This window comes from Mus musculus, chromosome 9 (assembly GCF_000001635.26).
Source record: "Mus musculus strain C57BL/6J chromosome 9, GRCm38.p6 C57BL/6J".
NCBI classification, from domain to species: domain Eukaryota; kingdom Metazoa; phylum Chordata; class Mammalia; order Rodentia; family Muridae; genus Mus; species Mus musculus.
This window is the reverse complement of record NC_000075.6, coordinates 22,096,763-22,111,046: the sequence shown is the minus strand read 5'-3', so window position 1 is coordinate 22,111,046 and position 14,284 is coordinate 22,096,763. Positions and strand designations below refer to the sequence as shown.

The following is a 14,284-nucleotide window of genomic DNA, read 5'->3' as shown; positions in this document are numbered from 1 at the left end:
GGAAGCTCGGCCTCACAGCCCACCAGTTTCATTCCTTGTAGTTCAGGTTCTGGGCTCAGGTCTCAAGTACTGGGTATTTTGGGCCACTGGGAAAGTAATGGTCACAGAAGGGACATTTTCTAAGGGTGGTGAGGGCTCTTGGAAGGCTGGAGGCTGTGACGGGATGGACACACTTTATTTTATCTTTTTTTTTTTTTTTTGGTTTTTTCGAGACAGGGTTTCTCTGTGTATCCCCGGCTGTCCTGGAACTCACTCTGTAGACCAGGCTGGCCTCGAACTCAGAAATCCACCTGCCTCTGCCTCCCAAGCGCTGGGATTAAAGGCCACCACCCCCGGCCCGGGATGGACACACTTTTATGGTAAGTGTGTGAGAGCCCCGCCTGTGTGCCCTAAGGGTACACAAGTGACCTGTACTCAGCCCCTCACCTGCGGCTTAGAGCTCCACATGGTGTATCTCTTGTAGAGAGCTCGGGAGGTGGCTGCCAGTAAAGTACTTGCCCCGAGATCAAGTCCCTAGCATCTGTGTAAAAGCAGTGTGTGTACCTCAGCGCTGGGGCAGAGATGGACAGATAGATTGTTGGGGTTTGATGGCCTACCAGCCTTACCACATCAGTGAGCTCAGGTCAGGGAAGGCCGTCTCCAAAAATAAAATACAGGTTGACCAAGGATGGTGTGACATCAGCCTCTGTCCTCGTGCTCACACAAGCACGTGCCCACACAAGTAGTTGTGTAAACCACACACGAACACTGCTGGAGTCATGCTGAATGAGCCGGTGACAGAACCTGGCATCAGGTGGTTCTGTAGCTACCCCAGGGCAGGTAAACAGCCAAGGTAGGAATGACGCTGACCCAGAAATGATGGCTGCTAGGCTGGGCTGCTAGACCTTATCTCCTGATTCACCCTTCAGTGTTGTGCCCCTTGGTGCACTGAGGTTCTGTAGCCTTGGCTGGAGCCAGAGTCCCCAGGCAACAATGGTAGGTAGGTTCCTTGATTGGTGTCCTCAGCAGATGGGACTCCCAAAGCTGACATCAGTGCCCTCTTATGTGACAGGGGTCAGTGCTACCTTATCTGACTGACAGGCCAAGCCTGGTCTAGGCTCATGCCCTCCCCAGAACAAAGGGGACCAAGATGCCTGGAGTCCAGTTTGTGAGGCCAGCATCTATGTGTCTGTATGCAAAATTTCAGATATTCCCCAAGGGTTACAGCCTCAACCTTTGTCCTGGGAATGATGGGGTGGGGAAGAGACTGGGTTCTGCATTCTCTGGAGTCCTGGCCAGAGGACGGATAGTTTTCAGGAAAAACATCTAGAGCCTTCTTCAAGAGAACAGTGTCTTTGCTAAAGCAAGGTGATGTCAAAGTCCTGTCTAGACTTTCAGGATCCTAGGCCAGCCCTGGGATTCAGTTTTTGTTTGTTTGTTTTCCAAAGACATTTATTAGTGGATGATGGTAGTCCCGGCACTCAGGAAACAGAGGTAGGCAGATCTTCGTTAGTTCAAGGCCAGCCTGGTCAAAAGAGCAAGTTCTAGGCCATCCAGGATTAAACACATCACAAATCCTGCCTCAAAAAGCCAAAAAAAAATAAAAGTGTGGATGGGTGCATGCATGCTGTGGCAAGAGGTGGAAGGCAGTTTAATGGAGTTGGTCCTTCATCATGTAGGAACTGGGGTTTGAACACAAAGTTGTCAGACTTGGCAGCAAACAACTTTGTTGTGTGTATCTTAATTACACACAACACACCTTTACAGCTGTGACATCTCACCAGCCCATGGGATTCAGTTTTAAGGAGAAAAAAGAGAGAGACCTCTGAGAACAAGGCAGGCATATAGAGAAAGCCATGTCCCAAAGTTAGCTACTCAACTGCTCTGCCAATATTAGGTACATTACCTGGCCCAGTAGAACCAGTGCACACCGCATGCACACAATCTGGGATGCCGCCCCTCCCCTCCCACCCCAAGACACTCCTGATCATTTTGTTAAAATATATGTGGCATTTGCTATGTGCTCACCTTGTGTAGTGGTGTAAGGTCTAGGTTTATTTAATTTTTTTAAATACATATTTAAGGAAGGGTATGTATCACATGGCCTGTGTGTGGAGGTCAGTGGGTACTGCAGAAACCTATTCTTTCTGGCCATGTGGGTCTCAAGGATTGAACTCAAGTCATAAGTAAAGGCACTTGATTGGTGTCAAGTGCATTTACTAGCTCTGAGCCATCTCACTGATCCTAGTGTGTATAGGAGGGTATGTATACCTCCTACATATATGGGAGGATGGAGATTATCTAAGCCATGCTCCTAAACAACTGGCCCCAAGACTCCAATGATGTCACAGCCATTTATTGTGCTCCAGTGAAATAGAAAAGAATGTGTTCGAGTTACAAACGCTGCTGTCACATCCACAAACACCAGTCACTGCAAAACCAAAATGCGTGTGTCCACTGCGTTTCCAGGCATGCATCTGCTCCCGTCGCAGGAATGGGGCAGGGGTCAGGCCAAGCCTGGGTTCTGGGGGCTTCGCTGGAAGGGTTTCTGGTTCTGGGAGGTACTTACTTGTGAGGGAATAAAGGGGGGCAGCTGAAACAGCTCAACTCAGTGCTTCCTTCGGGCACTGTTGGGGACACCCAGTTCTATGTTGGGCCCTGCGAAAGCTCCAGGGATGAGGGGCCCCCTTCTTCCCATTGCCCCCCTCGGCCTCATCTCCCCAAACCGTAACCCTATAGGCAGGTGCCAGGGGGCTGGGAGGACGCCATGCAGGAGATGGGGTTGGCTGGGCCAGCTGGGTCCAGCCAAGAGCAGCAGCCAGCCCCTTGGGGGCCCCTAGGCAGAGTTGTAGTAGTTGTGCGGGTGGTGATTGTGGGTGGGCTCACTCAGCTCTGGGTACTCCGGGTTCAGGCAGTACTTGGGATCGTACACCTGGCGAGGAAGCCCATACACTGTCATGCCCCTCTGGGAGGCCCCCTTGTTGCTGCCCATCTGCAAGCTGACGTTGAGTGTGTCGCAGTGTTCCATGCCCAGACCTGGCTCAAAGATCTGCCGCTTGGTGCCTGGTGCAGTCATGCCAGCCTAGAGGATGGAACAGCCGTCAAGCCACAGGGGTAGCAGCCCCTCTCCCCCACCACATCTCACCAGGTGTCCCACTGACTACACAGACCTGGCTGGCACCCTTGTTGGTGCCCATCTGCAGGCTGATGGTCGCCTGGTCCAGAGGCTGATCTGTACCCAGTTTGGGATCATAGAGGTGACGCCGTGTACCGTAGGCCGTCATGCCCTGCTGACTGGCAAACTTGTTGGTGCCCATCTAGGAAAGAGATTAACTAATCAATAAGGAGACACAAGAGCGGGAGGCCAGAAACAGAGGGGATATTATATAACAAGATTCAACGTGTGGCCCACATCCTGTCAACTGGAATCCTGGCCGGAGGGAAGTACAGCTGTAATCCCAAGAGGATAAGACATTTAAGGTCAGGCCCTGAGGGACAGATGGCTCAGTGGGTAAAGGGTCTTGCCTCCAAACCTGATCCCTCTGAGTTGGACCCATGGGACCCACATAGTAAAAGAACCTGAGAAGGCAGAGGCAAGTGGATCTCAGTGAGTTTGAAACCAGCCTGGTTTACATGGTGAGTTCCAGGCCAGCCTGGGCCACACAGTGAGAACTTGTCTCAAACAATAAAACAAATGAAAAGAAAAAGGGAGGCAGATTAGGCTGGGGCTGCCAGCACAGGTCCGTAGTCCTAGCTACTCAATGGGGAGCCCGAGGAGAGAGGACGGCAAGGTAAAGGCCTGCCTTGCCTCCAGCAGACGGCCACCAGCATGAGCAACTTAGCAAGACCCTGTGTCAGGGTAAAAACTGTACTGGGGAGGTAGAAGGGGGATCAAAAGACAAGCTCAAGGCTAGCTTTGAATAGTGAATTCAGGGCCAACCTGGGCTCTAGGAGACCCTGCCTCAAGTGCTTGCCTAGGACCCAGCCCACAGGGCAGTGCTATCCCTAGGCAGGTGGTCCTGAGTTATATAAGAAAATTGAGCAAGCCTCAGAAGCAATGCTACCGGTAAGTAATGTTTCTCCATGATCTCTGCTTCAGTTCCTGCCTCCGGGTTCCTGCTGGAACTCCTTGCCTGACTTCTGCCCTGTACATACTGTGATATGGAAGCCAAATAACCCTTCCTCGTGTCAATTACTTCGGTCAGTGTTTTATTACATCACAATGTAAGCTAGAAAACCCAGTGAGAGACTCTGTCTCAAAAAGCAAGATGGCCAGATGTGGAGGCGCACACCTTTGACCCCAGCTCTTGGGAAGCAGATGCAGGTGGATCTCTGTTTTTGAGGCCAGCTTGGGGTCCACATAGCAAGTCCTACGACAGCCAGGGCTACAAAGAGAAACCCTGTCTCAAAACAAAACAAAAACAAATGGACATGGATGGCTCCTGAGGAGTGACAGTGGCTGAGACTTCTGACCTTGATGCACACACATCCACAGACGCAGACACACAACATAAAAGTGAACAGGGCTGGAGATGTAACTAAGGCAGCGTGTTTGCCTAGACTCAATCCCCAATACTGGAGGAGGAGGTAGAGGAGGAGGAGGAGGAGGAAGAGGAAGAGGAGGAGGAAGAGAGTAGTGTGCTTCCTTCTGCAAACTCCCCTGCCTGTATAAAGGATGGAGAGATACTCAATGGTTAAGAACACTGACTGCTCTTCCAGAGGATCCAGGTTCTATTCCCAGCCTGCACAGCAATCAACTCCATCCCTAGGAGACACAACATCCTCTTGTTGTCTCTGTGTCCACACCATGGTGCACATACATACATGGAGGCAGGCAAATAATAAAAATAATGTTTAAAAAATAAAAAGAAAAGAAAAGAAAAAGAAAACTATCTAGAGGCCAAAGAGAAGGCTCAGCATTTCAGAGCACTGGCTGCTCTTACAGAGGACCTGGGTTTGTTTTCCAGCGCCCACGTGGCTGCCAACAATGGTCCAGGGGATCCGATGCCCTCTTCTGGCCTTGGTGTGTACTAGGTACACATGTGGTTCATAGGTATACATGCAGGCAAAACACTCATACAGGTAAAAATAAATAAAATATCTTAAGGGTCTGTAAAATCAGGAACTACTTAGGACTGTGGGCAGAGGGAGCAAGTTAGTAACTAGGAGGCACTAATGCTGTCCAGTGCCCCACCCAGTCCGTACTAATATTCTGAGCTGCAAAGCCTCCAGGGTCTGGGCTACCTTCCCCTCAGCACAGAGCAGCCTGGTGGAGAAGGGGCCATACCTGCAGTCCAATGATGTTCCTGCCTTCTCTCAACTTCTCCGGCTCAAATCTCCGCTCTTGTTTCTCTGCATACTTGACTCCCACATTGACTTTGTTTCCTTTTGTCTTGGCCTGAATGGAGGAAAGGAGGACATAAGCCTCCAGCAGGCCTCACTGTCCCTCAGTGGCTCACCTCAGTGAGGCTCAAGGGTCTAAGTGTCCCCGTGGATATCAGACCTCAGCCCGGCCCCAGCCCTGGCCCCGGCCCCAGGCCCACTCTTCCCCCACACTCACCATGCTGGCCAGAGCCAGGAGAGTGGACTGAACTTGTGTATGGTTGGTGTTTTCAAACAGGTCGTTGGCCTCAAAGATGTCGTGGGGTTTCACCCCATACTTGGTAATGGCTTTGATGAAATTACCTATGTTCTCCAGCTGTAGGGGAAGAGATGGGAGGGTGGAGGGCTGAGGGGCTAGGGGACAAGGGATTGACTGAAACTCCTGTAACGCCAGTTCCAAGGGATCCAGTGCCTCTCCCAGGCCTCTGTGGCACGTCCCCACCCACCCACCCACCCACACACACACACACACACACACTCACCCTCACACACACACACCCTCACACCCCCTACCCCCACTCACCCTCACACACACACACACACACACACACACACACACACACACCCTCACACACACACATACCCACTCACCCTCACACAAACACACACACACACACACACACACAAATACATAAAAAGGAATCCCCCTGAGGAGGCTGAGGCAGCTGCAGCTGCAAATTCAAGGGTTGCCTGGGTAACTTAATGAGACGTTGTCTCAGAATAAAAAGTAGGAGCCATGAAGGTGATTCTGGTAAGAAATACAAACAAAGCCGGGCATGGTGGCGCACGCCTTTAATCCTAGCACTCGGGAGGCAGAGGCAGGTGGATTTCTGAGTTCGAGGCCAGCCTGGTCTACAGAGTGAGTTCCAAACAAGCAAACACTTTCTGTACAAGTGTCAGGATCAGAGTTCGAATCTCCAGAAACCAAGTAAAAGCCCGATACATGGCATGAATGTCTGAAATCCTAGGACTCCTATAGGTGAGACCAGAAGCAGGGACAGAAAGAATCCTTAGTTCAGGAGACTGCCAGCCTGGTCCCAGAGGAAAACAATGAAGAGTTGAAGACCTTGTCTCAAACAAGTAGGAGAGGACCAAGACCAGAGTAGTCATCTGACCGTGAGGGGGGGCTTTGACGGTACCAACCATGGAGATCTGGGCTTTAGTGTGGTTCTAAGACCCTGCCTGGAGTCTCCCAGAGAGAGGCTGAGGCATGGCTAGGCAGTGGAGCTCCAGCCTAGCACACGCTGGCGGCTTTGGGTTCAAGCTTCATTACTAAAATAGGAAACAAGCTAGTACATTGTGTCTGGACTCACCTGGTGCCAGTTCTGAGTTGACTCATTGACCTTCTTCACAGAACCCGGCTGCAGCTTGTTGATAAATCTAACAAAGAGAAGCAGAGATGGAGCGGCTGAGTCCCAGTTGCTTCAGGATCCAGGCTGGGTGGAAGAGTCCACAGCTGGAAGGGGATACTTTTGTACCTAGCACGTGCTTATGGTGGACGCAACTATGGGTAGCTAGACCCAGTTGCCAGTCAGGAAATCCTCATGTCAGCCACACGTGTGTGAAAATCGATGGGCCACTTTTAGGAGTCTGTCCTTTCCTTCCAACATGTGGGTCCTGGGAATTGAACTCAGGCCAGCAGTGTTGGTGGCAAGTGCCTGGACCCACTGAGCCAATCGTCAGTCCGTTGAGTGGTCTTCGTTGTGCTCTCTTGCTATGGGCATGAGTGTGATTATGTGGTTGGTTGGTTGATAATCTTTTCTTACCCTTGTGACACTATTGCTGGGTATGGAGTCACCAAGATTTTGCCCACTTACAGTACCAAAGCTCCCTCTGTAGGGTCCACACGGAGTCTGGTTCACTGTGCACATGCCTAGAGCAAAGGCCTGCATATACCAGAAGCTCTATACGTGCTTAGTACATGACTGACTAAGGAAATGACTGGTTGTCCCACTAGCTGTATAAGTGTGGGGGATGGGATTCAGGCAGCCTTGCTTAGGCCTATGTCCTACACTGTAGGACCTCAATCCTGGCTCTCTGCTCAAGCCTGAGCCAGCTCTCTGTAAGTCAGGACTCCAGCATGTCCGGGATCCTTGTTTCTGGTAGATAGGAGTGGAACAAGGTAGACAGCCCCACCTCTGAGCATCTGGGCCTTGGGGAAGCTGAGCTGTATGTGCTACACCTTTGAGGAGTTTTCCCAGGGTGAGCTGTAACTCATGGTGTCAGACTCAGAAGCAGACAGGCCCGCTGGGCTCAGGACCTTGCCCAGTGTTAGGGGGAAGTGGGATGTCTAGGTGTGGTCATGCTAGCCTGAAACCTCAGCATCCAGAAGGTGGAGGCAGCAGGATGAGGATTTTAAGACCAGCCTCTGCTACAAGAAACCCTGTCTACCACAAAATGAAAGAGGGAGCTAGAAGGATGGCTCAGTGGTAAAGAGCACTGGCTGATCGTCCGGGGGAAGACGTACATGCTGCCAAACACCCACATGTATAAGCAAAAGTGGCTTTGGTTGTTTTGTTTTACATAGAAGAGGGCAAGCAAGGTGGCTCAGCGGGTCAGTCCATTTGCTACCCAGCCTGATGACTTGAGCTCAAATCCTGGGTAAGAGGAGAGAACCAACTCCCACAGTTTGCCCTCTGACCTCTATATGCACATACACAATATGTGCACCCCATTTCACACTCACAAATACATGAACAAAGAAGAACTTGTACCAGGTGCTAGGACTGGCAAGAGTCTCTTTTACTATTGCTATGTGCTTATGTGTGCATGTTTGCATGTGTGCAGCATATGTGTGTAGAGGTCAGAGGCCAGTCTCCCCTGTGACCCCTCAGGTACCATTCACCTTGGTGTTGGGGGGAGGCGTATGAGATGGAGTGCCTAAGTAGAAGTCAGAGGACAGCTGTGTGGATTCTGCCCTCCCTCTCCTCCATCTTTCCATGGGTCAGCAATGGAGCTCAGACTGCCAGGCCTGCACAGCAGCGCCTGTACCCAGTGAGAGGTCTCTCTAGCCTCTACCTTGTTTTTTTGAGACAAGGCCTGGAGCTTACCAAATAGGCTAGACTGGACAGACAATGAACCCCTGGGCTCTGCTTGCTTGCCGCCAAGCCTGAACACCTGTGTCTGACCCCCAGGACCCACATAGCACAAGGGGAGATCTGAATCTGGGAGCTATTCTCCAGCCTCCACACTCATGCTACAACACATATATGTGTGAGCCCTAGCAAACAAGTAAACACATATGATAAAAATGTGTATGCGTGTGTGCGTGTACATTGTGTGTACCTCTGCTCACGTGTGTAGAGGCCACAGAATGACACTGGGTGTCCTCCTCTATTGCTCTCTGCTCATGCTTTTGAGGCAGGGTCTCTCTCTGAACCTGGGGCTCACTTTTCCTCAACTGGGTTGGAAGCCATCAAGCCTCAATGTTCTTCGTGTCTTCCTAACCCTCCGAGCCAGGGTTGCCAGCATTTGCAGGGATGTTTCACTCGCTATATGGATGTTCGGGCCCCAACTCTGTTCTTCTGATCATAGAACAAGTGCTATCCATCGCTAAGCCATCTCTCCAGCCTGCCTTCTGTTTTAGCAACCAAGTCCTCAGACCTACACAGCGAGGCCTTCCTGACTGAGCCATCTCCCTGGGCCTAGTGTTGGTGTTATGTTGTTTTGTTTTGTTTTGTTTTGTTTTGTTTTGTTTTGTTTTGCAAAGCAGGCTTTCCTGTAGCCTATGGTCCCAAACTCAGTGTGGAGACACCGGTGACATCGACTTTCTGATACCTCCACCTCTAATGTGTCTGGGGTTACAGGCCTACACCACCATACCTGGCTTTATACTGTGCCAGATGAACGCAGTGCCTCCTGCATGCTGGGGGAGCGCTCCACCCTCCCCACCCCAGCCTTCCTCGTTTTAGAAGACATGTTCTTATTATGCAGCCTAGGCTGACATAGAATTCTGAACCCTACCTCAGCTTTGCCAGCAATGGGGGCACAGGCGTATGCCAGGCCACAGTAAGGATTTCCATCTTCCCCAGCGATGAGGAGAGTGGGAAGCCATGGTCTACATAAATTCCTATGACTCCACCCTCATGTCATTTAAGCTGGTGATAAACAGCCACTGTTGCCCACTGCCATTTAGCTATGATGCTGGAATCCACAGGCAGGCCTGCTCTGTAGAGTGTGCTCGCTGAATAATGCCCTTGCAACACCTGAGGGCTCTGGGGTTACCTGACTGACTCTTGTCATCTCTGCCTGTGATGCAGGCACGGGAAGAGTCTCTTTGGCCTTTCAAGGAATGGGGGTGGCATCAAATATCAGTGTGTAACTCCAGCTCCAGGCTGGGGGTCACCAGGGGATGCTGAGGGGTTTTCTGGAGAGGGGCTGCTGGGCTAGGGGGCAGGTCCTGCACCCTAAGAACATCACTCACTCGCAAAGAATGATCCCGTCTTTGAGGCCATCCATGAAGTTGTTCCCGATGCGCCGGCCTGTCACCCCCTCAATCCACTCTCTCAGCTCCTGCTCCCGCTGATGGTCGTATTTCTGGGCCAGCTGAGGAGGAGACAGGCACACAGAGCAGGTGATGAGGACCCAGGCAATAGAGTGGCTCTGGCTTTCCCCGAGCCTGGCCAGCCCTGCCCGGATAGGTCGGATCTCCTACCTCATCCCAACTAAGGCAATCCTGTCTTAGTGTCCACAGTAGGGGAGGGGTGTTGGGGGGAGGCTGAGGGCCAGGGTTGAGGTGGCACCTGCCCAGGGGGCCATTCCGGGCATTCTGAGGTTTGGCACCAATGAATAGACAAGAGGGGGCTGGAAAGCCAGATCCTTGAAGCTGGGGGGTGGGGGTGAGGCGGCGCTTGGCTCCTTGGTTTCCCCTCCAAGCCAAACTTGGGTCTTAGCTTCCCCTGACCCAGCCCTCCCCACTCTCCTGTTGGAAGGGGAAATGCCTTACACTGGGGGTGGGGAGGAACCCTAAGAAGAAGCCCCCCCCTCCCCACCGCGTTGCTCAATCCCTCCATGTTCTCCCAGGTCATTGTGCATACAATCTCTAGTTAGAAATGAGAGCATCTTGTCACCCTCCAAACCCTTGACTGTCTATGTTTCTTTAGGTCTGTCCTCAGTCCCACTTGGTCTCTCGTTGTTTTCCAACTCTCTATATTATCTTTCACTCAGTCTTGAGGGTCCCATGTCTGAAGAACTGTGGGACCCATGGCTTTTTTTTTTTTTTAGCTTCAGCTCTTATCCCATCTTCCCGGGTAGGGGTGGGATTCTGCACACTCTTTCTCAACCTCTTAGCTCTTATCTCCCTCCTGGCTTGCTCTCCTGTCTCCTGTCTCCAGTCTCCAAGACTGCTTCAAGTCCTTTCTGCAATCCTTCTGCATGCTAGCCTCCCAGACCCTGGTGGCGGTGAGATAGAGGGATGCTTCACTTCTGCATGGGGAGAGGAGGGATGCAGCCCCTTACCTGGCCCCAGCCCTGCTGCCCCCCTCCTCACCAGCCCGGCTTTATAAAGCAAACCGGCCCTTATATAGCGCGGGCCCGGGCTGCCCAAGGCCGCCTTATAAGGCGCGGCGGCTCCTCTGCGACTCTGGGGCCGGCGCTGGGGGGAGGGGGCGGCGCTGCCATCAGTCTCTGGCAGAGCACCCGCCCCCACACTCCCTGAACTCCAGCCCCTAGGATACCCTAACCGGATCCAGGTCCCAATCCCTGCTCCTCGCCCTGGAAAGAAAGTGCCTCAGTGTTCCCTTCTGTCAAATGGGACTGTCTCTCTCCCTCCGTGCAGTCCCCTGTCCTGAGAGGCTTGCCCACCTAGTTGTGGAGACGGTTTAAAGCTTTGCACTTGCCTTACCTGGCGCCCTAGATCCTTGTTTCTCCTTTCTAAGCCTCAGTTTACCCATCCATGACAGGAAGATGCTATCTCTCAATATCTTTTAGCTCTGCAGACCGGCAGAGTTTTGTTTTGTTTTTTGGTTTTTTTTTTTAAAGCTAGGGATCTGTCCCTTCTCCTTACATCCCTCCCAGGAACAAGAAGATTGACCAAGGAGTCTGAGCAGGTGCGGAAGCTTTGCAGCACTCTGATTATTTCTATGTATAGATCATGGGGTCCCCTCACTTCACCCCTGAAGCAACTGAGGGCTCTGGGGTGTTGAAAGGACAGAAAAACAGCCCCTACCGTTAACTTCTCAGGTCTTAGGACACGTGACACAGGTAGGAGGGATTTTGGGGAACAGGGCTCTGTCCCGGCGGGGTGTTTGTCAGTCCTTCCAGCCTTACCTTGTTCTTTACTTCAGCAGACAAGCCGTAGGCAGGACCTCGGTTAAAATGTGCAGAAGACATGCTGGCCAGGGGGCTCTGGCAAAGCAGAGGTGCAGATGACACAGACAAGCGCAACAGGCAGCCGAGCCTCCGTCTGCACCCTCTTCCCTCCTCACACGTTTTTGAAGCTCCAGAAGCCAGCCCTGGGCTCTTCCAAGCCTGTCCCATTGGCCACGGGGGCTGCCAAGAGGCGTGGCACCCCACACATACTCTGGCCACCCCCACCTCCTGATGTCAGAGCCTTGGTATTGGGAGCTGACTGTGTCATTGTTTCCACCTAGGGGGCTGAATGCCTTATTCTGGGAGAGGGGTTCTCATACAGCCCACCCCTTTTCCACCCTTCTCCCCATGCCAACTGTCCCGTCTCTGAGACTCCTTATCTCAGAGGTCATTGATCTCCTTCTTCAGTCCCAAGACAGAACCGCTGCACCCCCACCCAAGCCCCTAGCATAGCAAGATGATCTGACAGACCTCCATTCACCAACCCTCTACACAGAGCCTTCCCCTCTATGGGACCCTATTGCCAAATCTCTAGAGGGGCTAACAACTGTGCTTGCCTCACAAGGGTGCAGTAAAGGGCAGGGAGGAAATGTCACCTCCAGGGTGCCCAGTATGAAAGCTGGCACAAAGGAGAACTTCAGCAAAGCTTTATTTCTTTGAAGAATCTAGTACCCAGTTCTGTCCTCTCCAGTCACTCATAAGGAATTGGAACAGCAAAGAACCTAGATCTAAGCTCGTAGATGACCCGTGCCTGCAATCCTAGCACTTGAGAACCTGAAGCAAAAGGATGCCTGAGAGTTTGGGGCCAGCCTGGGCTACACAGAATTCCAGCACAGCCTGGCCTTGAGACTGACTCTCTCTCTCTCTCTCTCTCTCTCTCTCTCTCTCACACACACACACACACACACACACACACACACACACACACACACATTAGTTTAAAATGGTAAGGTGTTTACCAACAAGTTTGATGTCTAGAGTTTGAACTCCGGGACTCAATAGAATGAGAGAACAAGCCACACATGCACGCACACACACACACACACACACACACACACATGTAATGAGACATTTTTAAAGGGTGAGGCTAGGACATAGATTTGTTAGTAGAGCATTTCCATCCACAAACCCTAGGCTCAATCCCCAGGACCACATAAACCAAGCCTGGTAATTTGTGTGTGTAATCCCAGCACCCAGGAGGAATAGGCAGGATGCTCAGAAGTACAAGGTCATCCTTAGCTACATGAGTTCAAGACCAGTCTGGGCTATTTGAAATGAAAAAACAAACAAGGAAATATCCTGGATCTGGTTCCAATATCCATTCACTGGCCACCTGAGCCCCTGGGGCCAGGTTAACAGGTCTTGGGCCACGAACACGCCCCTATCTCTATCCAAATCAGGCTGGTCTGTAAGTACAGATCTAGACAGCTCTCATCTGGACCATGGAGTTGGATGCTCCACCCACATCATGTCAAGGACATGACATCAGTCTTCTATGCATTAATGGCACTTTAGAACCTGCAATTTGTTGGCCATATATAAAGGGCACATCTGGCAAGGCATGGAGGGCCACACCATTAATCCCAGCACTCAGGAGGCAGAGGCAGGCAGATCACAGGGAGTTCCAGACAAGCCAAAGTTGCATGGCAAGACCCTGTCTCAACAATAATAAATAATAATAAGTTTGGTTTTTGGTATGGGTTGGGGACACATGTCAGTGGACAAGCCTCAGTGACAAGCCCTTACCCAGCATGTGACAATCTTCAAGTATAACTCACTGTCCACTGCAAGCAAACAGTGTAGACTGAAGATGCTTCCAGATGCTGAACAGATCAGTGAACAGAAGGGCTGATGAGGTGGCCTGGCAGGTGAAGGAACTTGCCACCAAGCCTGACTACCTGAGTTTGATTTCTGGGACCTCCATGATGGAAGGAGAAATCTGAAAGTTGTTCCCTGACCTCCACATATGTATGAACACACATACACACACACACACATACACACACACACACACACACACACACACAGAGTGAAATACAAGTGTTTATTCTAACATTTCTAGGTGGTGAGTGAGACAATGTCTAATGTGGCTCAGGCTGATATCAAACTTGCAATCTAGCCAATGATGACCTTGAACTCCTGATTCTCCTTCCTCAACTCCCAGCCCTGACATGTCCATCATGGACAACCACACCCAGGCACGCTGTCAACCAGTCCCCCACCACTCCTCCTCCCTGCTCCCCCTTTTTATATTAGATTGTCTTTCTCTCCCCAGTTGGCCCCATGTCTGCTTTCACACCATATAGAATATTAAACAAACAAACACACAAAACTTCTCAGGCTGGGGAGCTGGCTCCGTGGCTAAGAGCACACTGTTCTTGCAGAGGGCCTGAACTCAGTTCCTGGCTCCCGTATCCGGTGGCTCACAATCTCTTGTAACTCCAGATTCAGGGGATCTGATACACTGGCCTGGCCTTTAAGGGCACTGCACACACAAACATAGACACAGAAAAAAGAAAACCTTGTTTGAGACACGGTCTCACTAAATTCCCAGGCTGGACTTGAACTAGAATCTGCCTCTCTCTACCTTCTATGTAGCTGGGATTACAGGCAT

The 14,284-nt window shown here is 51.4% G+C and overlaps 1 protein-coding gene across 3 annotated transcripts; it reads right to left on the bottom strand.

The window, feature by feature from the left end:
• Positions 1-1,825: 1,825 nt before the first annotated feature.
• Positions 1,826-11,826, bottom strand: Cnn1 (calponin 1). 3 transcript variants are annotated; one of them, NM_009922.4, is made up of 7 exons: positions 11,629-11,794; positions 9,785-9,906; positions 6,675-6,741; positions 5,540-5,677; positions 5,267-5,377; positions 3,150-3,296; positions 1,826-3,061 (listed from the first exon to the last, which is right to left on the bottom strand). In NM_009922.4, exons 1-7 carry the CDS (start codon positions 11,689-11,691, stop codon positions 2,816-2,818), a joined length of 894 nt encoding a protein of 297 aa, NP_034052.3. In that variant the 5' UTR covers positions 11,692-11,794; the 3' UTR covers positions 1,826-2,815. The 3 variants fall into 3 exon arrangements, with proteins under 3 accessions (NP_034052.3, XP_011240690.1, XP_006510032.1); XM_011242388.2 differs by having other exon boundaries at positions 2,319-3,061; positions 3,150-3,176; positions 11,629-11,826; XM_006509969.3 differs by lacking the exon at positions 11,629-11,794 and adding an exon at positions 10,644-10,725 and having other exon boundaries at positions 2,319-3,061.
• Between the last annotated feature and the right edge of the window lie 2,458 nt (positions 11,827-14,284).

What these genes read in the sequence shown, in the direction of transcription:
- Cnn1 (NM_009922.4), bottom strand. Translation starts at nt 11,691, where the DNA reads ATGTCTTCTGCACATTTTAACCGAGGTCCTGCCTACGGCTTGTCTGCT. An exon ending in CAACTCAGAACTGGCACCAG is followed by an intron (nt 5,678 to 6,674) that starts GTGAGTCCAGAC and finishes CTTCCCCTACAG; the next exon opens with CTGGAGAACATAGGTAATTT. An exon ending in GGAACATCATTGGACTGCAG is followed by an intron (nt 3,297 to 5,266) that starts GTATGGCCCCTT and finishes TCTCTTTCCTAG; the next exon opens with ATGGGCACCAACAAGTTTGC.